The sequence below is a fragment of the Ursus maritimus genome, unplaced genomic scaffold, assembly GCF_017311325.1.
Source record: "Ursus maritimus isolate PB19 unplaced genomic scaffold, ASM1731132v1 scaffold_30, whole genome shotgun sequence".
Taxonomy (NCBI): Eukaryota; Metazoa; Chordata; class Mammalia; order Carnivora; family Ursidae; genus Ursus; species Ursus maritimus.
This window is the reverse complement of record NW_024425564.1, coordinates 6,540,977-6,567,739: the sequence shown is the minus strand read 5'-3', so window position 1 is coordinate 6,567,739 and position 26,763 is coordinate 6,540,977. Positions and strand designations below refer to the sequence as shown.

Here is a 26,763-nt window from a genome sequence, read left to right as displayed (position 1 = left end):
CTGAAGCATTGGGCCGTGCTGCCTAGGTTTGAACCCAGGCTCTGTGTGAATCTGGGGCAAGTCATTGAACATTTCTGTGCCTCAGCTTCCCCATCTGTAAAGTGGGGGTAATGACAAAACCTGTGGCATAGGCTTTTTGTGAGGGTTAAGGGAGCCCCTACACATAAAGGGTTTAGAATAGTGTCCAGCACATAGCAGTTCCCGTTCATATGAAGTCTTCTTCCCCAGAAGCAGCCTGTGAGACAAGGATTCAAGGGCAAATAGTACATTTGAGGGGTGGTGCCAGGAAACAGGGGTAGGGGACTGGGAAAGTAGGATAGGGAAGGAAGGCAGTCAATAAAAGGCGTGTCATCAAGCAAATTTGCCATTGCAGATGAGTGGAGATTAGCCCCACCGAGGAACCCTGGAGAGCCTTGGGGTGTAGAACATCAGAGTTGTCCCGTGGTGGGGCCTTAATTCTCTGGCATTCCCAGGTTTCTGTGCATAGGTGGAGCAAGACATCGGAGAAACCCTCAGGCAAAGAGATAGAGACACTACTATTGGAAGTCAGTGGCCCTCCCCAATGGTGGGGCCCAAAGGATGTGGGTGAGGCAAGAACAGATCCCCTACAAACAAAAAGAGGCATGTTGAGTAATATTGAGTCCACAGCTAAAATCGCACAGTAGGCTATGAACCAGGCCAAGTCAGCCTTGTTTCCAGAACCAGGGGGTGATCTGGAAATGGGAATCGACCCTGCAGTTGCCATGGGAGGTTGAGGGTGGCAGATCCTAAGATGTCAGTTAGATCCATGTTAAGTGCCCAGACTGGACAAGGAATAGACTGTGGCCAAGAGGAGACTACACTGCAAGGGCCCTGCCTGTCTCGCAGGCCAACCATTTTCCATATGAACTTTTCACATGGAGAATTGGAACAGGGACCATTTTTTAATTTTAATTTTAATTTTTTAAAAAGATTTTATTTATTTGACAGAGAGAGACAGCCAGTGAGAGAGGGAACACAAGTAGGGGGAGTGGGAGAGGAGGAAGCAGGCTCCCAGAGGAGCAGCGAGCCCGATGCAGGGTTCGATCCCAGGACACCAGGATCACGGCCCAAGCCGAAGGCAGACGCTCAACGACTGAGCCACCCAGGCACCCCGGGGACCCTTTTTTTAAAAAAAGATTTTATTTATTTATTTGAGAGAGAGAAAAAGAGCATGAATGGGGGGGGGTGTCAGAAGGAGAGGGAGAAACAGACTCCCCACTGAGCAGGGAGCCCTACAGGACCCAATCCCTGAGATGATGAGCTGAGCCGAAGGCAGATGCTTAGATGCTTAACTGACTGAGGCACCCAGGCGCCCCTCACATGAAATTTAAGGAGTTGAGTTCCACATGGGAGTAGTAGGGCATCCTGAGTGGCCATCATGTCATCATTTCTTTTTTTTTAACCTGTGAATAGGGGATGAGTTGCAGAGTATGGGGTGTTGCTTTCTTCTCTTTAGAATTAGTCCCCTGGGGGCCCCTGGGTGGCTCAGTCAGTTAAGCATCTGCCTTTTGATCAGGTCATGATCTCAGTGTCCTGGGATGAGCCTCATGTCAGGCTCCTTGCTCAGCAGGGAGTCTGCTTCTTCCTCCACCTGCAGCTCCCCCTGCTTGTGCTCTCTCTCTCAAATGAATTAATAAAATTAAAAAAAGAAAAAAAAAACTGGTCCCCTGGAAGTATGTATTAGAAGCCTTGAATTGAGAAGAAATTTGGACAAGAGGGAAGACACTGGCAGGAGAGGAAGGGCTAGCATTTTCAGCATTATTTACCCCCTTCCTTCCATCTGGAGTGAAAACATAGGTTGCATTTGCCAGTCTTTATAATGACGCCAAAAATAGACTAGCCAAGGACTCCTTCACCAAATGGGGGTCTACTGAAAATCTACATGGAAGCCAAAAGAGGACATAAGATCTGGTGTCTTCAGGCCCAGAGCCTCTTGTGTCGTGGTCCTTCCACACTGGAGTGGGCCTCATGGAGAACTGGAACAGGGACCCAACTCCAATAACCCACTTCTTTGTTCACCTTGATTTGTCACTATGCAATGTAGCCTTTCCATGGGCAGTTTCCCATTGTTGTCTCCCGAAATCCATTCTCTTCTAATATAGTATTAGAGTTCCAGCTATGCACATGGTAGGCAAACTAGAGACCACATTTCCCAGACTCTCACATAACCAACTTTTTGCCAACAGAATATGAGTGCAAGAGTTGGGTGAATTTCCATGTCATTACTTGTCCCTTATTTCTTCTTTCATTCCACTTCCTTGGGACTGGAATGAGGACTTGATGGAGACTTCTTTCGACCATGCAGACAAGGACAATTCTCAATGGCATGGCAGAGCCACCAGATGGAAGGAGCCTGGGATCCTGAGTGATACCGATGAGCAGCTGTGCCCTGCCAGCCAGGGCCATCCTTGCCATATCAGCCCTGTCGGCTTACGCTGATGGTCTTATCTGAGAGAGATGCAAACTTCTACCTTATTTAAATCACTGCATTTTGGGTTGTCTTTATTACAGGACCTTAGATTAGCACATGTCTGTGGGTGTTGCCTTTGGCTTCCATATTGATTTCCGGCCAAGAGTCTTAGTTAGATACATGTTTGGCTGCTAAAACTGGAGCTAAAATAACAGTGGCTTAAATGGCCTGAGCATAAATGGTCCAGGGCAGTTACGATAGCCCTGCAGGATTGGGGAGTGGGGCTTCTTTGATTTTGTTGCTTTGTCATCATCATCATCAACATGTGACTTCCATCTTGAGGTTTTAGGGTGATTGTCTTGGCTTCCACTAGTGTGTCTGCACTCCAGCCAGTGGGAAGGGGAGAAGAAAAATTGAGGAGAACACCCTTTTCCTTAAGAGCATACCCCATGGGCCCAGTGAAAAACTTGGAAGAAGGGAGAATGGATTCTGACACATTGCTAAGTTTTCTAACTCAACCAATGCTGGGAGAAACTCATGAAAGAAAGGCACCCCCCCCTTTTTAAAGGCAGCTATTACATATGAGCCATGCAGATATATTAGTCTGCTTGGTCTGGGACCAGAGTGCCAGCATGGTTGGTGTCTGGTGAGGACTCTCTTCCTGGCTTACAGACAGCCATCCTCACCTGGCCTTTCCTCTATGACGCACAGGGATGGGAGCGAGGGGTGGTGGGGAGGGAAAGGAAGGGAGCTCTGCTGTCTCTTCTTACAAAGATGCTTAGTCTTACAAAGACAGTTGGATCAATGCCTCACCCTTATGACCTCATTTAACCTTAATTACCTCTTCATAGGCCCTATCATTTTCAAATATAGTCACATTGGGGGTTAGGGCTTTAGCATATGGATTTCGGGGTGACATGATTCAGTTCCTAGCAGTGGCCTAAAGAAGGTAGTCAAAATTCGATGGTCTAAGTATTCAGCCAGGTGAGGATTCATTATGTTCTGATGACAAACAACTCCCAAATCTTGGTTGCCATAGTGGCTTGCAAAATATGGCCGTAAATCTCTCTTATTCTAGTGTGTATGCCTTTTTGCAGTATAACTTTGCCATTCCTTCCATCGTGAGGTAAGGTTCCCCCACCCTTAAATCTGGGCTGGCCCTTTGATTTGCAGTCCACCAATAGAACAGGGTAGAAGTGACGTTATGTGCCATCTGAAGACAGGCTTCAAGAGACTGTGCAGTTTTGCTTTGGATCTCTTAGAAAGCTTTCCCGAGACTGCTTATGCCATGCAAGGCTAGGGATGAAAGGACAGAGAGCTCCCGATGTCCGACTCTCCTGTTGAACTCAGCCCTCAGCTGACTGCAGCTGCATGAGTGAGCCCAGGCAAGAGCAGCAGAACTACTTGGCCAATGCATGAGAAAGAAGAAATCACTTTTTTAAGCCCCTAAATTTTGGGTGGTATTTGCTTTTTTCCTACAGCAGTGGTAATGTAATAGATTTAAAACAAAGATTTGGTTTTTGCTCACATTACATACATACCCTGTGAGGGTCAGCAGAAGCTCTGCTTTTAGTGTCACTCAGGAATGTAAGCTAATGGAGCAGCCACCACCTCAATGATGCCATACCGGTGGAAAAGAGCATGGTGAGGACTGCATTGACCCATAAAGCTTCCATCTAGAAATGATACATGTCACTTAAACTCATATTTCATTGGCCAATGCAAGTGGATGGGGAAGCTCAATCCTACTAAGTGACCAAAGGGCGACAAAGCCAGAGTATTTGTGAACACCTCTAATATCCACCACCCTTAAGATGCTTCATTTCTCTCTGGTAACAATCTGAGTAGGTGGGCAGGGCTGGTATGATGTCAACACAATGTCAGGGACCCAAGCTCCTTTCTGATTGCTCTGTCATCCTCAGGATGTTGCTCTTGAATCACCATCAGATTTCCATTTTAGCCCATGTAAAGGGGATGACATACTCCCCTTTTATTTTAGAGGCATAACTTGGAAGTTACATGTATCAGTTCTACTCAATTCCTATTGGCCAGAACCAAGTCACCCATTTCCTAGCTGCAAGGGTAGCTGGGAAATGTAGTCTTCAGCTGGGTGACTATGTGTCCTGCTAAACATCTTACTGTAGAAGAAGGGAGAGAGAACAGACACTGGGTGCCAGGCAGGCACCAGCAGCTCTGCTGCAGTAGTAGCTTTGGGACCCCCAACTCCAAGGGTAGCATGGTCTTCCTGCATTCAGTCAGTTTTGTCCAAGGTGAGTCCCACTTTGCATATGTGTTTCTAAGAAGTTATTCATAAGTCAAAAGAGTTTTCACAGACTTAAATGATCATTTCAGAGATGTTTCGTCTTCTTTTTAATTTATTTTATTTATTCATATCCCACATTGTTTGACAAAGTATTAAAGAGACTTCTGTGGGATGGAGGGGTTAGCACATTAGTTTAGAGTTTCTTTGCTTTCTACTTTTCATACAATTGCAGATTGTAATTTAAAGGCACATCCAATAGAGGGAACATACCTCAATATCATTAAAGCCATATATGAAAAGCCCACAGTGAATATCATTCTTAATGTTGAAAAACAGAGCTTTTCCCCTAAGGTCAGGAACACGGCAGGGATGTCCACTCTCACCACTGTTGTTCAACATAGTACTAGAAGTCCTAGCCTCAGCAATCAGACAAGAAAAAGAAATAAAAGGCATTTGAATTGGCAAAGAAGAAGTCAAACTCTCACTCTGCAGATGACATGATACTCTATGTGGAAAACCCAAAAGATTCCACCCCAAAATTGCTAGAACTTATACAGGAATTCAGCAACGTGGCAGAATATAATATCAATGCACAGAAATCAGTTGCATTTCTATACACTAACAATCAGAAAGAAGAAAGAGCAATTAAGGAATTGATCCCATTTAAAATTGCACCAAAACCCATAAGATACCTAGGAATAAACCCAACCAAAGAGGCAAAAGGATCTGTATACTGAAAACTACAGAACAGTCATGAAAGAAATTGAGGAAGACACAAAGAGATAGAAAAACATTCCTCGCTCATGGATTGGAAGAACAAATATTGTTAAAATATCTATGCTACCCAGAGCAATCTGTACATTCAATGCAATCCGTATCAAAATACCATCAATGTTTTTCCTTCCTTCTTCCTTCCTTCCTGTCTCAGAGAGAGAGAGGGAGAGAGAGAGAGAGCGAGTGCATAAGCAGGGAGAAGGAGAAGCAGGTTCCCTGCTGAGCAAGGAGCCAGATGTGGGACTCCATCCCAAGACCCTGGGATCATGACCTGAGCCGAAGGCAGATGCTTAACTGACTGAGCCACCCAGGCGTCCCAATCAACATTTTTCATAGACTGTAACAAATAATCCTAAAATTTCTACGCAACCAGAGAAGACCCCTGAATCACCAGGGGAATGTTGAAAAGGAAAACCAAAGATGGGGACATCACAATGCTTGACTTCAAGCTCTATTGCAAAGCTGTAATAATCAAGACAGTATGGCACTGGCACAAAAACAGACACAGATCAGTGGAACAGAATAGAGACTTCAGAAATGGACCCTCAACTTTATGGTCAACTAATCTTCGACAAAGCAGGAAAGAATATCCAATGGAAAAAAGAGTCTCTTCAACAAATGGTGTTGGGAAAATTGGACAGCCACATGCACAAGAACGAAACTGGACCATTTTCTTACACCACACACAAAAATAGACTCAAAGTGGATGAAAGACCTAAATGTGATACAGGAAACCATCAAAATCCTATAGGGGAACACAGGCAGTAACCTCTTCGACCTCGGCCACAGCAACTTCTTTCTAGACACATTGCCAAAGGCAAGGGAAGCAAGGGCAAAAATGAACCATTGGGACTTCACCCAGATAAAAAGTTTTGGCACAGCGACGGAAGCAATCAACAAAACTAAAAAGCAGAGTACAGAATGGGAGAAGCTATTTGCAGGTTTTAACCAAAGAAGGGAGGAGCTATCTGCTAAAGGGCCTTATCCAAAGTCTATAAAGAATATATTAAACTCAACAACAAAAAAACAAAAAATCCAGTTAAAAAATGGGCAGAAGACATGGATAGACATTTTCCCAAAAACATCCAGATGGGTAACGACACATGAAAATGTGCTCAACACCACTAGCCATCAGAGAAATACAAATAAAAACCACAGTGAGATACCACCTCGCACCAGTCAGAATGGCTAAAATTAACGAGTCAGGAAATGACAGATGTTGGTAAGGATGAGGAGAAAGGGGAATCCTTTTGTGCTGTTGGTGGGACTGCAAGTTGGTACAGCCACTCTGGAAAACAGTATGGACATTCCTCAAAAAGTTGAAAATAGAGCTACCCTATGACCCAGCAATTGCACTACTTGGTATTTACCCCAAAGATACAAAAGTAGTGATCTGAAGGGGCACCTGCACCCCAATGTTCATAGCAGCAATGTCCACAATAGCCAAACTATGGAAAGATCCCAGCTGTCCATCAACAGATGAATGGACAAAGAAGATGTTGTACACACACACACACACACACACACACACACACACACACACACTGGAATATTTCTCAGCCATCAAAAAAATGAAATCTTGCCATTTGCAACGATGTGGATGGAACTAGAGGGTATTGTGCTAAGTGAAATAAGTCAATCAGAGAAAGACAATTATACGATTTCACTCATATGTGGAATTTAAGAAACAAAACAAATAAACATAGGGGAAGGGAGGGAAAAATAAAACAAGATGAAACCAGAGAGGGAGACAAACCATGAGACTCTTAATCATAGGAAACAAACTGAGGGTTGCTGGAGGGGAGAGGGGTGGGAAGGGTGGGATAACTGGGTGGTGGGTGTTAAGGAGGGCACGTGATGTAATGAGCACTGGGTGTTATATGAATCAGTGACCTCTACTTCTAAAACTTGTAATACACCATATGTTAATTAATTGAATTTAAATTTTAAAAAAAGAAGGGAAAAATAAAAAAAAGCACATCCAAGGGGCTCCTGGGTGGCTCAGTCGTTAAGCATCTGCCTTCGGCTCAGGGCGTGATCCTGGCGTTCTGGGATCGAGCCCCACATCAGGCTTCTCCGCTAGGAGCCTGCTTCTTCCTCTCTCACTCCTCTGCTTGTGTTCCCTCTCTCGCTGGCTGTCTCTCTCTGTCGAATAAATAAATAAAATCTTAAAAAAAAAGCACATCCAAAACCCAAAATACTTTTGTTCCTTTGGGTAACCAATCCCAGACTTATTTATTTTATGGGTCGGGATTTTTTTCTACTGGACTTTCCGTAAAAGTGTTTTAAACATTTTCCAGTCTCCAAAACGAAGTGTTGATTTAATTTTCTCTCTAGATTCTTTCTGCAGAAGGGTTGCAAGGAATAAAAAGATTGTGGTTCTTCCTATTTAGCAAGAATTTCTAAGAAAATTAGCCTCAATCTCTTGGAGGTTTATGTTCAAGAAGACAATAGTATCGCAGGCTCTCAGGAAAAAAAGTCCACTTGGCAACACCTAAGAGAAACTGGAGACTTTACTTAAATAAATGATTTTGCAATATCTCGGCTGGTTTGTGGGTTTGTGTGCTTTAGACTATATATGCAAGAGCATGTGTGTGTGTGGGGGGGCGGAGGCTGAGAGCAGTATGTAAAGCCTTTGGTGCAGGTCGACTGACTGGGTGGGATATGTTGGGATTAGGGAGATGGGCCAGGGCTTTGCCCTCTCAGCTCAGTCCCTGATCCCTGACTATTTTTTCCTGCCAAGAGCACATCCCCCGGGGCGCCTGCCTCGGGCTCAGGTCATGAGCCCGTGTCATCATGGGGCTCCCTGCTCATTGGGGGGGTCTGCTTCTTCCTTTCCCTGTGGCCCTTTCCCCCTGTTCATGCTCTCTCTCTGAAATAAATAAAATATTTACAAAAAATTATTCATTAAAAAAAAAAAGAGAACACATCCCCCTTGCCACTCCCTAGTTTTCCATCTCTGGCAGCAAATGAAGCAGCTGCTGAGTCAGCCCTGGGTTTCGGGAAGTCAGATGACCTTTTCCCTCTGCCTGCTTTCTGCCTCTCTCTGCCCCAAGGTGGACACCATGGACCCACTGATGGCTTTCCTTTGCCTGTTGCCCCTGTACCCAGGTAGGAGCAGGGGAGGGGAATGTTGAGGTCCGTGGAAGAGGCGTGTGCTCTCCACATTGAATTCCCACTCGGAAATGACAATCTCTCTTGCTTTTCTGTTCTCATCTTTTCTGCATTTCTGGGTTGTGCCCCATGCCCACAGGCTTTGCTGCAGAGAGTCCCTCCTGCTCTCGGAATGTGAATATCTCTGGTGGCACTTTCACCCTCAGCCATGGCTGGGCCCCTGGGAGTGTCCTCACCTACTCCTGTCCCCTGGGCCGCTACCCGGTTCCAGCGTCACGGCTGTGCAAGAGCAACGGGCAGTGGCAGAGCCTGAGATCCACCCAGCTGACAAAGGCGGTCTGCAAACGTGAGGCTCTCCGTGGGCCTTGCTCAGGGTGGGGCCACTGGTGGCCACTCCAGAAACCTCTACTTAGGACTTGCTCCGGGTGGGGCTTAACCTGACTGCGTGGTATGCCAGGGATGGCGAAGCTGCTTTTCCTTGGGCTTTTCAAAAGAGTGGGAAAATGTCCATTGTCCATAGCAAGGCATTGGAAGAAGGGTTTGATGGAGATTTTTTAAATATTCGGGGTGATTTTTTTTTCCTAATACTTCACAATTGACTGCAGAATCCCGACCCTTCAGAAGGGGTGCAGGAGTCTCCCGTCATGCCGGATGTTACCCCCTCAGTTGTCCACTCACACGGCATCCGAGGACCCCAGGGGAGGGGCTGGGGTGGCCATGGCCCTCAGGGGCCGAGAGAAGTGGTTGCCCGACTGTTAGGCGAAACTGTGTGACAGTACCCCGCCAACAGCCACAGCAGTGCCCGCATGTGCAACAGCCCCATCTTTTGACAGCCGGTTGGCGACGCCCGGGCATCCAAGACCAGCCCAGGTGTTTTCCAGCCATCCCTATATTCCCCTCCCCTTCTCTCCCTCCAGCTGTTCGCTGTCCTGCTCCTGTTTCCTTTGAGAATGGCATGTTCACCCCGAGGCTGGGGTCCCACCCTGTGGGCGGCAACCTGAGCTTCCAGTGTGAGGACGGCCTCACCCTGCGGGGCTCACCTGTGCGGCAGTGTCGCCCCAACGGCATGTGGGATGGCGAGACGGCCGTGTGTGACAACGGGGGTGAGTGCCCAGCTCCCCAGCTGAATGGGGGCTGGGGTCTCCCAGGAACCTCGGAGTCAGATGCGTGCCCAGGGGGCCTCTGTGGGGACAGGGGCCTGGTGTCTCTGATGCCAAAATAATATTCCTGGATTTTGGTAAATTGAGGTCTACAGGTCACACATCACCCACCTGCAGGGAGCCGGGCAGAGGTAGTCGTGCTAAGCTTCCGATCCAACATCAAGGCTCCACGCCCTCTGTCCGCTTTTCCAAATGCCTCAAAGCAAGATTGGTTTTCAGGGCCAATGGGCTATTGTAGGGACAATGTGTTGAGTGAGAGCAGACCTAACGCTGTGTTTCAGTCCCTCATCTCGGCAGCCAGCTTGGGTCCAACATGGCTCGGACTTTGGCAGCCTTTGGGCAGGTTATTTAACCTCTCTATGCCTTAATTTTTCTTTTTCTTTTTTCTTTTTTTTTAAAGATTGTATTTATTTACTTGAGAGAGAGAGCAAGCAAGAGAGATAGCGAGGGAGAGAGCATGAGGGGAGGGAAGAGCAGAGGGAGAGGGAGAAGCAGACTCCCCACTGAGCAAGGAGTCTGATGTGGGACTGGATCCCAGGACCCCGGGATCATGACCTGAGCCGAAAGGCAGACGCTTAACCGAATGAGCCACCAGGCGCCCCTATATGCCTCGATTTTCACATCTCAAATAGAAATAGTAAGACCGGCCACTGCATGGGGTTGCTGTGGGATTGAGTTGACATTAGTAAGCATCTAGAAGAGTCCCTGGAGTTTGTCATAGTTATTACTGCCCCTGTCAATGGTGAGGGGCTCTGCTTGATAGATGTGGGGCTCCTAGGATTCCCTGGGTTTTAGGAGCTTCCTGGATGATAGTTCTGAGCACGTAATACAGAAGACACGGAGTCCACAAGATGGTAGGACCATCCCGTCCCCCAGGGGCCCAGCCGCTGGTTCCCTACTCATACTCATGACTCTATCAAATAGCAGGCTTCCTTTACTCAGTGTTCTCCTGTGAGATTTGTCCGTGTGATCCTGGGTAGCAGCAAGTTTGTTATTTATTTTTAAGATTTATTGATTTATTTTAGAGAGACGGGGGTGGGGGTGGGGGTGGGGCAGAGAGAGTCCTAAGCAGATTCAGCTCTCCATGCTGAGTGCAGAGCCTGACACGGGGCTCGATCCCACAGCCCCTAGAACACCACCTAAGCCGAAACCAAGAGTCAGACACTCAACCACTAGCTGTGCCACCCAGGCACCCCTGTTATTTTTATTGCTGTGTAGTTTTATTATAGAAATAGATTGCAATGTATTTACGGGTTCTCTTCTTGATGGGCATTTGGGTTCTTTCTGGTTTGGGGCTATTATGAGTAAAGCCCTATGAATGTCCATGTATGTAACTGTTGGTGCCCATGTGAATTTGTTTCTCTTGAACATGTTGTCTAGGAGTGGAATTATCGGGTCATAGGTTGTCATATATTTAGTTTTTTAAAAAACTTTATTTCTTTTTTAGAGAGAGAGCACGGAGCAGAGGGAGAGAGAGAATCTTTTTTTTAATTATTTATTTAATTGACAGAGAGTGAGCGAGCGCACACAAGCAGGGGAGGAGCAGAGGGAGAGAGAGAAGCAGGCTCTCTGCTGAGCAGGGAGCCTGATGGGGGGCTCGATCCCAAGACCCTGGGATTGCGACCCGAGATGAAGGCAGATGCTTAACCAACTGAGCCACCCAGGGGCCCCGGAATCTTTTTTTTTTTTTAAGATTTTATTTATTTATTTGACAGAGAGAGAGCACAAGCATGGGGAGCGGCAGGCAGAGGGAGAAGCAGACCCCCGCTGAGCAGGGAGCCGGCTGTGGGGCTCTGTCCCTGTTCTGCCTTTAGGTAGACGCTTAACCGGCTGAGGCACCCAGGTGCCCCAGGAGAGAGAAACTTAAGCAGACTCCACACTGAGCACAAGCCCGGAGCGGGGCTCCATCTCCCCACCCTGCGATCATGACCTGAGCTGAAATCAAGAGTTGGACACTTAACTGACTGAAGCCCCCAGGCGCCCCGGCACACATTGAGTTTTAGTAGAGACTGGGGAACAGTTTGCCCATTGTCGCTCCGGCAGTATGGGATTAAGGCGTTATCCATATTTTCGGTTTTAGCCATCCTGGAGGGTGTGTAGCGATGCCTCATTGTGGTTCATGAAGTGCCAGTATTCTCTGTGGCGGTGTTGGGCTCCTCGGTCAGCATCTCCCTGGGGCTTGGGGATGGACGCAGGCTGAGTCCCTGGGTTGGCACTGGGGCGCTTTAACTGGCGACCGAGGGCACTGAGTTCTAAACATTCTGCCCTATTTAAGATTTTCCATCCACACCCTTGGTCGTGGTGTCTCCCAAGGGGGAGGCCGAATGGCCTGCAGAGGCTCGACGGGTCTGGAGAGGAGGAAGAGGGGAGGGTGGGTGCGCAGGGCAGAAAGGCCGAGGAGGGGCGTCCCTGCTCACCGCCGTCTCCCTCCGTTGCCTCACAGCTGGCCACTGCCCTAACCCGGGCATCTCGGTGGGCGCCGTGCGGACGGGGTCCCGCTTTGGCCTTGGGGACAAAGTCAGCTACCGCTGCTCCTCCAATCTGGTGCTGACTGGGTCGGCGGAGCGGGAGTGCCAGAGCAACGGGGCCTGGAGCGGGACGGAGCCCATATGCCGCCGTGAGTAGCCAGCCACTCGGAGCCTCCGGAGATTCCTGGGCACCCCAGCCCTGACCCTGGCTGACCGCAGGGACTCTTCCCACAGAGCCCTACTCTTACGACTTTCCCGAGGATGTGGCCCCCGCCCTGGGTACCTCGTTCTCCCACCTACTTGGAGCCACCAATCCCACCCAGAAGAAAACGAGTAAGGGCTTGAGGTGGGGGCAGCAGGGTGCTGGGCCTGGCCTGGGGAGGAGCAGACTTCCCAGAGGACGCCGAGAGCTTTGGGACGGCTCGGTGGGGCTGAGCTGACTGGAGGGGGGCAGGGAGGCCTACCCCTCGGCGAGAGAGCAGGTGGGCGGTCAAGATGTGAATCTACCCCTTCCACGTTTCTCCCAGAGGGCGTGGGCCGTAAAATCCAAATCCAGCGCTCTGGTCACCTGAACCTCTACCTGCTCCTGGACGCCTCCCAGAGCGTGGCCGAAGACGACTTTCAGATCTTCAAGGAGAGCGCCATTCTCATGGTGGACAGGGTCAGGAAATAGGACTGTGCGTACAGAGGAGGCTTCCTACGCCCACTGTCTGTCTCTGGTTCCTTCCCTTCCTCAGAATCCCACTCACAGCCTACCTCCTCCAAGAAGTCCTCCCAGATGATGCGCATGCCATGCAGGAATCATGGATTCAATTTATAGGATCCTATTTTTCATCCCACAAACACTGCTGGGGCACCTTCTATGTGTTAGGCACTGTGCTGGGTGCTGGGTGCTGGGTGCTGGGAGACACCAAAGATGAACAAGGCTGAGGTCCTGTTTCCCAGGCACCCATCATCTAGAATGGTGCTCTCCACGGATGGGTATACAAAATACCCCACCGGGGTGTGGGAGATAAGTACTGCCATCCTTGCCGAATAATTTTACTTTAAATTAAATCAACCACTTAATATTTAATACCTTCCCTCAAAAATCCCAAATTTTTTTGTGTTTAAAAGGTGTATAATATATTTGAATAGTGATGCACTTTATAAATATGAGTTGGTTTTTATAAATATATATACCTATATCGAGGTATGTGCTCAGAATGTTTTTACCGACAAGATGAGTGAACAGGAGAGTTTGGAAGCCACTAGCTTAGATTCCACGCCAGCACTTTGCTTGGTAATTATGCTTTTTACAACAGTTTATGCAGATGTGTGTTTTTCTTCCCAGCTTCATTTTTATTATTTATTTATTTTAAAGAGTTTTTTTTACTTAGTTGACAGAGAGAGAGCATGAGGGAGCACAAGCAGGGGAAGGAGCAGAGGGAGAGGGAGGAGCAGACTCCCCCTCTGAGCAGGGAGCCCCTACTTGACTGAGCTCGATCCCAGGACTCTGGGATCCTGACCCGAGCCAAAGGCAGGCAGACGCTTCACTGACTGAGCCCTCCAGGCGCCCCCCAGCTACGTTTTAAAGAAGGCAGTTTTTGTGCTGCTTAGGCTCTCTTAAGACTTACAGTAACCACTAAGCTTTGAGGCTGCAGAACACGCGGTTAGAGGAGCGCCTCAGATCCGTGTGGACAAGCTCTCCATCTGTAAAATAGGGGCCGACTCGCCCCTCACAGAGCTGATTGGAGGACGCGATGAGGAGCGAGCGGCCTATCAAAGAGAGGACACGGTCAACAGATGTCAGTTTCCTGGCTCCCTGCAAGCAGCAGTGTCCTAGCAAGTGCCTGCTCGTGGCCCAGGCTCTCTGCCTCCTCTCGGGCCCTTGGCTCGCTCTCTTACTCTCTCCCCTTCGGTTCCAAGGCTTCTCAAGCTGCCTCTCATTTGGTCTTCACAGATCTTCAGCTTTGAGATCAATGTTAGTGTCGCCATCATCACCTTTGCATCCAAGCCCCAAGTGGTCATGTCTGTTCTGTATGACGACTCCCGGGATGTGACCGAAGTGATCAACAGTCTGAACAACATCAATTATAAAGGTATGGGTGTCATCAAACGAAAGCCATGAGGCGGGCGGGGAGCAGGGAGGAGAATGAGCTCTCTGTGCCTGCAAAGAGATTCTGGACAAGTTAGAGAGAGAGATGAGGCCTTTGTGGCATTCTAGTCCCAGGGCTCTGGGGCTCAGCTTCCTCAGGGGGAGGCGGCTTCCAAGTCAGGTTCCTGGTAGGGTGGGGTCCCAGTTCCCACCAGCGCATGGCTTACTCTAACATGCTACACAACCAAATGCATCGTGCAGGTCTGTGGCTCCTTCCTGATGCCAGATCTACGGGGGCTGGCTTCTTGGCTCAACACTGTAGCCTCCCCATGCCGTTGTCAAGCTGCCTGGGTGGTAGGTAGGAGGTGGCTGCAACAACCCAAGTTCTTTGGGAACCCCATCTTTGAATCTTGAGGCTTTAGAGTGACCTTCAGTGGGGTTATGCAATGAGTATTTCTTTCTCTTTTTTTAAAGATCTATTAATTTGAGAGCGAGAAAGACATAGGGGGAGAGTGAGGAGGGGCAAAAGGAGAGGGAAAGAGAGAATCCCAAGCAGACTCCCCGCTGAGCATGGGGCCCTTCATGGGGCTCCATCCCAGGACCCCGAGATCACAACCTGAGCCAAAATCAAGAGTCAGACACTTAATTGACTAAGCCACCCAGGCGCCCTGGCAGTGAGCATTTCTGAGGGAAAAGGCTTTTAATGTTTGAACAGACAGTGATGCCAAATCTCTATCTGGATAACGAAGGTCTGACTATATCAAGCCAGTTGATAAATGCATTTCCAGTGGTTGGGAGGATGGAGTGATTCCTTCTGCCAGGTGGCAGGTGGGACGTTTCTAAGATAGTCCTTCCTATTCACATACTCCAGACCATGAAAATGGGACTGGGACAAACACCTATGCAGCTTTGAACAGTGTCCATATCATGATGAATAACCAGATGCAACGCCTTGGAATGAAGACGGCGGCCTGGCAGGAAATCCGACATGCCATCATCCTTCTGACAGATGGTGGGTATCGTCGCCTCTGCAAGTGAGTCTGGCACAGGAGCACCAGTGTGGGCTCAGAAGCCCTGCATGCTGGTTCTCCCTCTGCCCCTCTGGGCCCCAGTTTCTCATTTGTAAAGTAGAATTAGTGTTGATGATGTCAACGGAACGACAGTAACAGTGATGACAATCGTAGCCGCCCTCCTTTCCTTACACAATTTTTATGGAGAGCATTGAAGTTGTTTGTGTAAAAGTCCTTCGTGATTACAGATCTCAGTTATTGTTACTACCTGGGAGGTCGCCTGGAGTCGGCTAGACGGGGAGGGGGCTTTGGAGCGGGCATGTCAAGGCACACGGATGGAAGGACAGGCCGCGGGGTGGAGCTGGGCTATGCCATTTATCTCTTGATTGTGTCCAAATTGCGTAGCCCCTTCAGAACTTTGTTTTCTGGCCCATAAAATGTGGATTCCCACACTACGTGAGGTTTCACGAGAATTAAATGAGATAAAGTTTATGAAGCTCCAGGCCTGGTGCCTGGAATGTAGAGAACTTCAGTAAATAACATATCTTTTTTTCTCTTTTTTTGGGCAGCAAAACAAGGTTTATTGAGCAATAGTAAAGTTTACTGAATGATAGGGTACAAAGCTCCCAAAGAAGGAGGGGACCCAAGAGGGTTGCCCAGTAAATAACGTATCTTGAAATTCACGTGGGAAGCGTTCAATGTTAAGGTTTGGGTGAATGGCTGCCCACTCCTCCGGGGCTGTGGGGAGTCCGGATAGACTCCGCAGATGGACAGTTCTTTTCCCTCGTTCTAGGCAAGTCTAACATGGGTGGCTCTCCCAAGCTGGCTGTTGACAATATCAGAGAGATCTTGAACATCAACCAGCAGAGGAGCGACTATCTGGGTGAGCCTCGGCGCCGCCCCCAGCTGTGCTGCCCCTGCAGGGGGCGCCGGGAGGGGGGCGGGCTGCTTGCCTTCATTTCCAGCGAAGACCCTGTGCGAAGGCAGCTGAGAGTCATGCTGAAGAGTCTGGAGTCAAACAAGCCCGTGGCTGCAGCCTTGGTTTCTTCGGTGGGCTGTGGCCGGGGAGGGGGGCAGGTTCTGCCTTTGCTAGAGGGGTCGGCGCTAGGCCCCACCTCAGATGCTCAGAGTTTCCTGGCACAGAGCAACAGCGTAGGGAACAGCGTCTGAGCAGCTGCTGCCGTCATCGTGCCCCGACCGTCGCCAGGGAGGAAGGGCCTGGCGTTTCCTCCTTCAGCGGTACAGAGGACCAACGAAGGCTTTGGCAGTTGCAGCCTTTAAAAGAACAATTCCTCAGGTCCAGACTAAACACAAATTGCCTGACCTTTGACCAGAAGAGAATTTTAGACAGAAGTGCTCCGGACAAGCGAGGGCAGGTGTTTTGGGCCTCCAAGTTCCACTTTCCCCTTGGGTCCTCTCTTCATGCCACCAACCCCACCTGCCTCTCGGGGGCAAGCAGATTCCTCTTTAAAACTGTGGCCAAACTGTCCTGCCTAACTCCTTAGCATCACTGGGCTAGGGTTAAATGCTCAAAAACATCATTAAAAAGAAGCAGGAACTGAAGGGACATAGTCACAGAAAACACTGGGGACCTAACTGTCCAGCTCCCACAGTGACTGCTTCTGGCCGGCCTAGGGCTACATTGCTACCTTAGGAAAGCCTTGTCTCCCAGTCTGTCTGAGCATCTCGCTCTTTACACACTACCCAGGGTCCCCTGGGAGCCAAAAAGGACCGTGAGGGGTGCAGAGCATGGGAGAAGACTGGACTCTGTGGCTGCCCCAGAGCAGTTCTGACGGGCACCCATGCTTGCTTGGAGGCGGAGTATGGATGGTTGTGCGGGCCCCGGGTCCCCAGTGGGAAGAGATGGCTCCGGGCCCCTCTCTCAGAGCCTGCGCCTTACAGAGGACCCAGATCTGAAGTTTTGTCTCCATGTACACTCGTGAGCTCTTTATTTAGTCGTATGAACGTACTTAGACAGTCTCTCCTGGAGGAGCGATGTATTAGTTTCCTAGGGGTAGTGCAACAGATCATACAAACTCGGGTGGCTTAAAACAACAGAAACTTATGCTCTCACATCCAGGAGGCTAGCAGTCCGAGATGAAGGTATGAGCAAAGACCCTATTTCCAAATAAGGTCACCAGCACAGATACTGGGGCTTAGGACTTGAACACATCCTTTTGAGGGACACAGTTCTACCCACTCTGGGCATTAAACAAGATCAATAAGGACACTGTAGGGGGTGGTGGATAGAGCCCTGTGTCAATGTGTAGAGTGGAGCAGAGAGGGAATGGAATTGGCTGAAGCACTGTGGTTTTAGACAAGGAGCCCAGGCAAGGGCTCGCTGAGATGGTGACATTTGAGTTAAGACTTAAAAAGGTAAGAAAGTGAGCCCTGTGGGCAGTCTGGGAAGGAGTGGAGCAAGCGGAGGCACAGCTTATGCAAAGGGCATGGGGTGGGAGTGTGCCCGCAAATCTGAGGAACTTCAAGGAGGCTATATGGATGGAGAGAAGGGTGAAGAGTGGCAGGAAATGAGGTCAGATGGGAGGTAGGGGGCAGGGGTCCCGCTCATTTAGGGCTTTGTAGGGCCCAGTAAGTTCCAAATGGTAGTTTCCTGTCTCACAGGGTAGCCCCTCAGCCACAAGATTCTGGTGATTTCCTTTTCCCCATCAGACATCTATGCCATTGGGGTGGGTAAGCTGGATGTGGACTGGAGAGAACTGAATGAGCTGGGGTCCAAGAAGGATGGGGAGAGACATGCCTTCATTCTGCAGGACACAGAGGCTCTGTACCAGGTCTTTGAGCACATGCTGGGTGAGTGAGCTTTGCCCTCTTTGGAGTGGCGTGGGTGGTGAGGAGCCAGCTAGGGGTCCAGGCTGGGAACCCGCTCACAGTGCCCCTCACATACCTCCTTCCCCCTCTGTTCTCACACCCACAGATGTCTCCCAGCTCACAGACACCATCTGTGGGGTGGGGAACATGTCAGCCAATGCCTCTGTCCAGGAAAGGACACCGTGGCATGTCACTATTAAGGTACCAGGAAGGAAGGATGGGGCTTGGATCAGAGATGGAAGAGGCCATGGGCCAGAGACATAGCAGTCCCTGAAAATCACTTGTTTCCCTGCAGCCTAGGAGCCAGGAGACCTGCCGGGGGGCCCTCATCTCAGACCAATGGGTCCTGACGGCCGCTCACTGCTTCCGCAATGCTGAGAACAGCTCTCTGTGGAGAGTCAATGTGGGTAAGGCAGGACCCACACCTGGTTCCTCTCACCATTGGTCCCTAGCCTCTGGCCCCTTCAGGAGCCCTGGCCCAGCCTAATCCGCCATATTGTTCCCAGGGGATCCTAACTCCCAGTGGGGCAAAGATTTCAGTATTGAGAAGGCGGTGATCTCCTCGGGGTTTGACGTCTTTGCCAAGAAGGATCAGGGGATCCGAGAGTTCTACGGTGATGACATTGCCCTGTTGAAGCTGGCCGAGAAAGTGAAGATGTCCACCCATGCCAGGTGCTATGGTCTGGGATGGGAGGGTGTCCTCTGGGGGAGAATGCTCTGGGAAGTCCCATAGTAGGGGACACCGAGGATGGGCCTGTGTGACCTTTGTCCTTCTCCCCAGGCCCATTTGCCTTCCCTGCACAGTGGAGGCCAATCTAGCCCTGCGGAGACCCCCAGGCAGCACCTGCCGAGACCACGGTGAGTGCTGGGGCTCAGGGCCCATGAGGAGCTGGCACCGGGGCTTAGGAGTGATGACACGGACTGTGCAACAGCCTCTAATCTGGAGTCTGGATGCTGGGTAAAGGGACCAGCACCACATCCCTTTCTCCTTAAATGCAGAGAGTGAACTTCTGAACAAACTGAGCATTCCTGCTCATTTTGTGTCCTTGAATGGAAATAAAATGAACATTAACCTCAAGACAGGGACAGAGGTGAGGATCTCAGGTCTGGGATGCTGTGGGGGGATGGTACCCCTGTGGCTGCTCCCCGAAGGTCTCTCTTTGTCCCTTCCTCCTCCAGCTCTGGCTGCTTTCTCCATCTGACCCTGTGTCACCGCTCCTCCAGGCCTAGCAACTGCCAGGTAGCCCCTGGGACTGTTCATTTCATCCTTCTCTCCTGTTCTGCCCCTGTTGCAGTGGGCAAGCTGTATCAAGGCCGTCTCCCAAGACAAAACCACATTCCCTGACTTGAAGGATGTCAGAGAGGTGGTGACGGACCAGTTTCTATGCAGTGGAATGGAGAAGGATGACAATCCCTGCAGGGGTGAGTCCCTCCCACCCCCACTCCTGAGCCTGAATTCCTGAGGGCAAGAACACCGCCGTCCCTGTGGCCAGCATGCGTGCCCTGATGACGCAGGAGCAGGGTGAGAGTCAGGATGACGGTTTCTTGTCCTTCCTTTGTGGCAGGAGAATCTGGGGGAGCAGTTTTCCTTGAGCGGAGACACAGGTTTTTTCAGGTGAGCAGAGAAGGGGGAAGCTCACAGGACTGGGGTTACGGGCTCTGGGCCTTGCAGGAGGATGAGAGAGGACTTTGAAGGAACTGGGGAGGTTGAGGCTTGGAGCTGGGGCTGTGACAGCCTCCCACCCCGTTCTCTCCCTCTTCCAGGTGGGCCTAGTGAGTTGGGGTCTCTACAATCCCTGTGGCAAGAGCAATAAAAACTCCCGCCAAAGGGCCCCCAAAGGCAAGATACCACGAGATTTTCACATCAATCTCTTTCGCCTGCAGCCCTGGCTGAGGCAGCATCTGGAGGGTATCCTGAACTTTTTGCCCCTCTAACTGTGGCCACTGATCCCTCTGTTGTCCTGCCATCTGCCTGTCTCTTACCCTTGAACTTTCACCCTCAGACCCCATCACCCACCCATGCTCCCAGCTCCGACCCCCCCCCCATGCAGCACGTCCAAGCTGGGGAAGCCCCAGGGGCACACCCTCTGCCTTACCTGACTCACTCTCCCTTCACTCTCACGTGGCATTTCCCAGTTATGAAATGAATAAAAATCGATGATTTCCTCATCCGTCTGTGCCTCTACCTGGGGCCTGGCTAGGGGGTGACGAGACCGGAATGATTCCAGGAACCGCCAGGAGGCAGGTCACAGACCCTGCCGGACAAACAATGGCTGGACTCTGCCCCGCAACAGTCAATAGGGGGTGAGCCAGCCTTTATTTCTGCTCCCCAAGGGGGCGGTCTGGGCTCGCTGGGGAGGAACTGGAGCCGAGAGGTGGCGTTGAAGGGGTCAGGCCCGGATCATGGGCCCCAAAGGGCAGGGCTGATGTAGTTTCTAGTTCCTTGACTGGCAGCTCAGTGGGGCCCTCCCTCTTGGACATTCCGGAAAGTGGTGTGGGTCAGGTGGGCGGGGCGAGCCACAAGTGCCAGAACACAGATTGCATAAAAGGCTGGAGCTTGTTGGGGGGGCAGGGGAAGAGAGTGCAACCAAGTCCAGGTCTGAAGGTTCAGCTTGAACACTGAGCCAAGCAGACAGGCAGCACAAGCTGGGATAAGCCATCTTGCCCCCAACCCCAGTTTCTCTCCTGCCTTCCATCGCCATGGGGAACAATCTCAGCCCCCAACTCTGCCTGATATCCTTGGTGCTGGGCCTCTTGTCTGGAGGTAAGAGAGGGTCACCATCCCCCTTCCTGCTATCCCCAACACCCCTCCTTGGCCTTGTGAGGCTGGGCTTCATCAGCCTTTCTCTTTAGGTGGGAGCACAACGTCATTGCTTGGGATCGGGCCCCAAGGCCCCTGCTCTCTGGAGGGAGTAGAGATCAAAGGTGGCTCCTTCAGGCTTCTCAAGGAGGGCCAGGCACTGGAGTACGTGTGTCCCTCTGGCTTCTATCCATACCCTGTGCAGGCACGCACCTGCAGATCCACGGGGTCCTGGAGCGCCCTGCAGACCCAAGACAAAAAGATTGTCAAGAAGGCAGAATGCAGAGGTTGGAGGGCAGTGAGGGTGGGCATGGGGCAACGGAGGGATGGAGCAGGTGGTGGCCAAGGGCCAGATAGGATGCTCTTTGAGTTCTGTTGAGGCCAAGCAGGTTAACGGGGAGATGAGCAGGAGCTGTCTAGGACCGAAGCAGGGAAGGAGGGAGGAGGAAGGGAGTGAATCTTCACTTAGCATTTGCCCTGAACCAGGCAGCCACTTCAGTGAAAACAACACTCAGAAATGGGGAGCAAGGAGAAGTGGGACTCATCATGGGTTGAGGGTAGCCGCTGTTTCTGTGGGACCAAAAAGGCACCGTTTCTCTGTGATGGTCGCTGAGTTCAGGAGGGATATGCTCAAGAGAAGCCCCTCCTTTTCAGTAACTTCTACTTGTGCCTCTTCCCAAAGCAATTCGTTGTCCAAGACCACAGGAGTTTGAGAATGGAGAATACTGGCCCCGGGCCCCCTACTACAATTTGAGTGATGAGATCTCTTTCCACTGCTATGGTGGCTACACTCTCCGGGGCTCCGCCAATCGCACCTGCCAAGCAACTGGTCGGTGGGATGGACAAACGGCCATCTGTGACGATGGAGGTGAGAGGCATCCCCTCCCCCGGTGATGGTATCCCCTCCCTGACCATGTTCCAGCCTAAGGAACAAGGACCACAACTCTTGTGCTCTACTGTGCCATCTGGGCCTTAGGTTTTGGCCCTTACCTCCATGTCTCATGCTTCTGCAGCGGGGTACTGCCCCAACCCGGGCATCCCCATTGGCACAAGGAAGGTGGGCAGCCAGTACCGCCTTGAAGACAGTGTCACCTACTACTGCAACCGGGGACTCACCCTGCGTGGCTCCCAGCAGCGGACATGCCAGGAAGGGGGCTCTTGGAGTGGAACAGAGCCTTCTTGCCAAGGTGACTCTTGACCCACGCCCTCAGGTTCAGATCCTGCCCTTTCATCCTCATGTCCCTATACCAGCGCACTGTCTCTTCCCCCTAATGCAACCCAGCTCCTTCCTCACTTCTAAACCTGCCCATAGAACTTCCTCACTACTGAGCCCTTCCTGCCCTGTAAACCCACCATCCCCTGTCTCTGGTCAATGTGTCTTTGACCCTCCCCCTGCTGCCCCCCCCCAACATTTGAACTGATTTCTGCCCTCTCCCAGATTCCTTTATGTATGACACCCCTGAAGAGGTAGCCGAAGCCTTCCTGTCTTCCCTGACAGAGACCATAGAAGGAGTCGATGCTGAGGATGGGCATAACCCAGGTTTGGAGGCAGAGAGGGGAGGGAGGCAGGGAATCGGGGGAGGATGAAGAGGCAGGAGAACCATGCATGCTGGAGCCTGAATGTCTCTGGTGGCACCCAGGGGAACAACAGAAGAGGAGGATTGTCCTGGACCCCTCGGGCTCCATGAACATCTATCTGGTGCTGGATGGATCAGACAGCATTGGGATCGGCAACTTCACAAGGGCCAAGAACTGTCTCAGAGACTTCATTGAGAAGGTGGAGTCTGTAAACTCACTGCCTTGCCAGGACTAATTCCCTGATGTTTCTAGGCCTCTGAGCCACAGGGTCCCAGAAAACCTCTGGTCCTATTCTGTCCTTCCCTTTTACTTGAAGCAGTTTCTTGACCTCTAACCCAATCATCCAGGTGAACCTCAGGGTGACCAGTCAGCCCTTGAGTTTCTGATTATAATTTTCCCTGTCCCAGAAAAGCTGCTGACCTCTCCCAACCATAGTATTCTTTCAATGCCATGACCCTTTGCTCCCCTAACCCACAGGTGGCAAGTTATGGGGTGAAGCCAAAATATGGTCTAGTGACATATGCCACAATCCCCAAAGTTTGGGTCAAAGTGAGAGATGGTAACAGCAGCAATGCAGACTGGGTCACAAGGATACTCGACCAAATCAGCTATGAAGGTCAGAGGTCAGGGAAGGGACTGGTTGGGGGGGGTTACTTTGGAGTTAGAGAGGTCAAAAGATGCAGGGTTGTTGTGGGAAGAGGGGTGGTTGAGACCACGTGGGAAGGCAAAGCAGACCACTTTGCAGTCTGTGGTCGGACAGCAGGCTCATTATTGGGGAATATGGGTCACTGGGGACCTGTTGAGGGCTGAGAAGGTTCTTTGTAGCCAAAGGGAAGTCAGTTTTGACAACTCAAAAAGCTGAAAGATGTGGGATTTCAGTTGTTGATAGGCCCCTAGGGTTCGTAGACGACTTAGAAGACGAGGCAAGGTGATCTCTTCCCTTCCCACAGATCACAAATTGAAGGCGGGGACTAACACCAAGAAGGCCCTCCAGGAAGTATACAACATGATGAGCTGGCCAGGGAATGCCCTCCTTGAAGGCTGGAACCGCACCCGCCACGTTATCATCCTCATGACTGATGGTCAGAAGGGACCCTTCTGCCCCACATGCCCGATCCTTTCGTATCAGTGTGTGGCTATTTGGTCCACATGTAACGCTAGACTCATGGTTGGGGCCTGGAGTGCTGCTCAGGGCCCCAACCATGTTGATCTTTCCTGTGACCCTTTACAAGGAGGAACCCTTCTTAAGCCTCTTTGTGATCTGTCTCTTCCGTCCCCTCAACCTGTCATGTGTCGCTACTTCCAGCCAGTCTATCTTCCTTGACCCTCTTCTTTACTTGCCTCCCACCTTCATGGTCCATCTCTTCTACAGGCTTGCACAACATGGGTGGAGACCCAGTCTCTGTCATTCATGAGATCCGGGACTTCCTGTACATTGGGAGGGATCGCAAAAACCCACGGGAGGATTATCTGGGTGAGTTTTATTGCCTAGGATCCAGTACCTTACTTTCTCAGCTCCTGTATCCAGGGCCTGGACACTCACCCTCCCTTTTTCTCCCTCAGATGTCTATGTGTTTGGCGTTGGGCCTCTGGTGAACCAGGAGAACATCAATGCTTTGGCTTCCAAGAAGGATAAAGAACAACATGTATTCAGAGTCAAGGACATGGAAAACCTGGAAGATGTTTTCATCCAAATGCTTGGTAGGAAGATATCAGGAGGTTGTAAAGAGGTCAGGAAACCCCCCAGGTCCCCCAAGATCACTTATACTGCCTCTCCTCCTGAAGCCTTGGCAGTCTGGAAGGACTTTCTCACTGTTTCTTTTCTGTCACATTCTTGTTTCCTGGCACTATCCGCTTCCTGATCTTAGAATCACTGAGGTCTGACATCAGGGAGCTTTCTCAAGTCCCTCGTTTTATACATGGGGAAAGTGAGGCCCAGAGCAGCCTAGGGACAGCAAGCTAGCTAGGGTCGGGCCTGAAAGCAGCCAGGTCTCCTGTCTCTTAGTTCCAAGCTCTTTTCACTCTACCACCAGTTTCTTGCCCACAATGCAAGGAAACAAATGTCCCTGTCCCTCCTCTCCTTATGGGCCTCTGCTCCCCAGAAACGTGTAGATGCCCCTCCCCCAAAGGCTGCTGCCATCTGGAAATGAAGTGTCTCACCTTTCAGCACATTGTCCTTATTAGATGAAACCCGGACGCTGGGGCTCTGTGGAATGGTTTGGGAGCACAAGAGAGGCACTGATTACCACAAGCAACCATGGCAGGCCAAGATCTCCGTCACTGTAAGCACAGTGTCCTGGTGGCAGGGACTCATGGGAGGTGGAATCAGGGTGGAATGGGGGTAGGGGAAGGGCCAAATGTTCCTATTGGATTGTGGGGTTTGTGGAAGTTGAGCTTTCCCCTCTGCCATTCTGTTCCCAGCGCCCTCTGAAGGGACATGAGAGCTGTATGGGGACCGTGGTATCTGAGTACTTCGTGCTGACGGCAGCACACTGTTTCACAGTGGATGATCAGGAACACTCGATCAAGGTCAGCGTGGGTAAGGAAGCAGCAAATCAATCCCGAGCTTCAGCCGTGCAGGAGCCCACGCTCCCCGTCCTCACAGCAGCTCCCTCCCTGGCACGCTGGGCCACTTGGGGGTGGGGCAGAGTTGGAGTTAGGCGGGACATGGGGCCAGAGGCAGGACGCTGCCCACAGAGAAGTGGGATGCCCTGACATACCCATTCTCCTCCTACCTCAGGAGGGAAGAAGCAGGAATTGGAGATACAGCAAATCCTTTTTCACCCCGACTACAACATCAATGGGAAAAAAACAGAAGGCATTCATGAATTTTATGACTATGACGTGGCCCTTATCAGGCTCAAGAAGAGGCTGACGTATGACCAGACTGTCAGGTGAGCCCTCTGGAACCCTGAGGAGAAAAGTTTGGGCAAGGGGGTGCTGCAGGCCTGGGGCAGGCCCAATGTGCTGTCCCTGAGTTTCCCCATCTCTCCTTAACAGGCCTATTTGTCTCCCCTGCACCCAAGGAACAAATCAAGCTTTGAGGCTTCCACTGTCAACCACTTGCCAGCAACAGAGTAAGATATTCAGGGAGAGTAGCACAAGGGAGCAGTACCAAGCGACAAGTGGGGCATGACGGGGTGCTGCAGGAGCAGATGATGGCCAGCCTGGTCCCTAGCTCACAGGAAAGGGCTGAAGGACATTTGCTGAGTGATAAAGGCAATGGGGAGCTGGTGGGGGGGAGGGAGAGAGCTAAAATGACCCAGCCTGTCCTTTTGTCCAGTGCAAGAGCTGCTCCCTGCAAAGGATGTCAAAGCTTTGTTTGTGTCAGAGTTATCCAAAGATGGCAAGAAGATGCTGGTTCGGAAGGAGGTCTATATCAAGAATGGGGACAAGGTGAGGAATATGGGATTCTAAGCAGGTCCTCTAGGCCCCAGTTCTTCCTGAGCATGCTCTATTCATCACCCCTTTCTCCTCCTCACCCACAGAAAGCCAGCTGTGAGAGAGATGCTCGATATGCTGCAGGCTATGACAAAGTCAAAGACACCTCTGAAGTGGTCACCCCCAGGTTCCTTTGCACTGGAGGGGTGAGTCCCTATGCTGACCCCAACACTTGCAAAGGTAAGAGAAGGCTCTTTGGTCGTGCTGCATGTTCCTGAAGCCCAAGAACCACTCTCCCTATAGCTTTTCCTCCCCTGTAGGTGATTCTGGTGGTCCCCTGATTATTCACAAGAGGAGTCGCTTCATTCAAGTGAGTTTCCCCTCTCCTATCTGTGGGGAGATGCCAAGTGGTCAGCATGGGCCCTAAAGCAGGAAAGCTCCATGGGTGTGGCTGGAAAGAGGAGGGCAGAGCTGGCCTCCTTACAACTGTTCCTTGAAATGGCCAGCTAAGGCCCTGCGTTTGGCCTGTGTGCTAGAGAGACCAGAACTGAGCTGGGTCTCCAGTCTAATTCTTCTAGGTCAACTCAGATGCAACTGGGAAGACCTGAGCTCCTGGAATCAGGAAGGAATTCTACCAAATGATCCGTGGCATCCCTTGCCCTCTCCAGGTTGGCGTGATCAGCTGGGGTGTCGTGGATGTTTGCAAAGACCAGAAGCGGTGGCAGCAGGTGCCTGCGCATGCCCGAGACTTTCACATCAACCTCTTCCAAGTGCTGCCCTGGCTCAAGGAGAAACTCAAAGATGAGGATTTGGACTTTCTGTAAGGGGTTTCCTGTTGGAAAGGGGTATGAGATCAAATTAAAACAGCTGCGACAACA

General features: G+C 50.8%; 2 protein-coding genes across 3 annotated transcripts; both read left to right on the top strand.

The window, feature by feature from the left end:
• Positions 1-8,480: 8,480 nt before the first annotated feature.
• On the top strand, positions 8,481-20,295 carry C2 (complement C2). Its single transcript, XM_040644802.1, has 18 exons — positions 8,481-8,579; positions 8,722-8,928; positions 9,500-9,685; positions 12,186-12,359; positions 12,445-12,543; positions 12,738-12,871; positions 14,153-14,291; positions 15,159-15,299; positions 16,091-16,180; positions 17,968-18,108; positions 18,233-18,327; positions 18,422-18,533; positions 18,633-18,798; positions 18,908-18,984; positions 19,126-19,217; positions 19,422-19,548; positions 19,692-19,741; positions 19,891-20,295. The coding sequence occupies exons 1-18, from the start codon at positions 8,534-8,536 to the stop codon at positions 20,059-20,061; spliced, it is 2,247 nt and encodes a 748-aa protein (XP_040500736.1). The 5' UTR covers positions 8,481-8,533; the 3' UTR covers positions 20,062-20,295.
• A 349-nt stretch (positions 20,296-20,644) lies between these two features.
• CFB (complement factor B) lies at positions 20,645-26,763 on the top strand. Of its 2 annotated transcripts, XM_008711874.2 has the most exons (18): positions 20,645-20,890; positions 20,980-21,213; positions 21,609-21,794; positions 21,940-22,113; positions 22,365-22,466; positions 22,567-22,703; positions 22,982-23,120; positions 23,455-23,586; positions 23,877-23,978; positions 24,068-24,205; positions 24,689-24,786; positions 24,926-25,043; positions 25,245-25,398; positions 25,505-25,581; positions 25,788-25,900; positions 25,993-26,125; positions 26,206-26,255; positions 26,554-26,763. In XM_008711874.2, the coding sequence occupies exons 1-18, from the start codon at positions 20,827-20,829 to the stop codon at positions 26,707-26,709; spliced, it is 2,307 nt and encodes a 768-aa protein (XP_008710096.1). In that variant the 5' UTR covers positions 20,645-20,826; the 3' UTR covers positions 26,710-26,763. The 2 variants fall into 2 exon arrangements, with proteins under 2 accessions (XP_008710096.1, XP_040500735.1); XM_040644801.1 differs by lacking the exon at positions 20,980-21,213 and having other exon boundaries at positions 20,647-20,890.

What these genes read in the sequence shown, in the direction of transcription:
- C2 (XM_040644802.1), top strand. Translation starts at nt 8,534, where the DNA reads ATGGACCCACTGATGGCTTTCCTTTGCCTGTTGCCCCTGTACCCAG. An exon ending in GACAAAGGCGGTCTGCAAAC is followed by an intron (nt 8,929 to 9,499) that starts GTGAGGCTCTCC and finishes CTCTCCCTCCAG; the next exon opens with CTGTTCGCTGTCCTGCTCCT. An exon ending in ACCTCAAGACAGGGACAGAG is followed by an intron (nt 19,218 to 19,421) that starts GTGAGGATCTCA and finishes CCCCTGTTGCAG; the next exon opens with TGGGCAAGCTGTATCAAGGC.
- CFB (XM_008711874.2), top strand. Translation starts at nt 20,827, where the DNA reads ATGGGGAACAATCTCAGCCCCCAACTCTGCCTGATATCCTTGGTGCTG. An exon ending in ACGTATGACCAGACTGTCAG is followed by an intron (nt 25,399 to 25,504) that starts GTGAGCCCTCTG and finishes TCTCCTTAACAG; the next exon opens with GCCTATTTGTCTCCCCTGCA. An exon ending in ATATCAAGAATGGGGACAAG is followed by an intron (nt 25,901 to 25,992) that starts GTGAGGAATATG and finishes CCTCACCCACAG; the next exon opens with AAAGCCAGCTGTGAGAGAGA.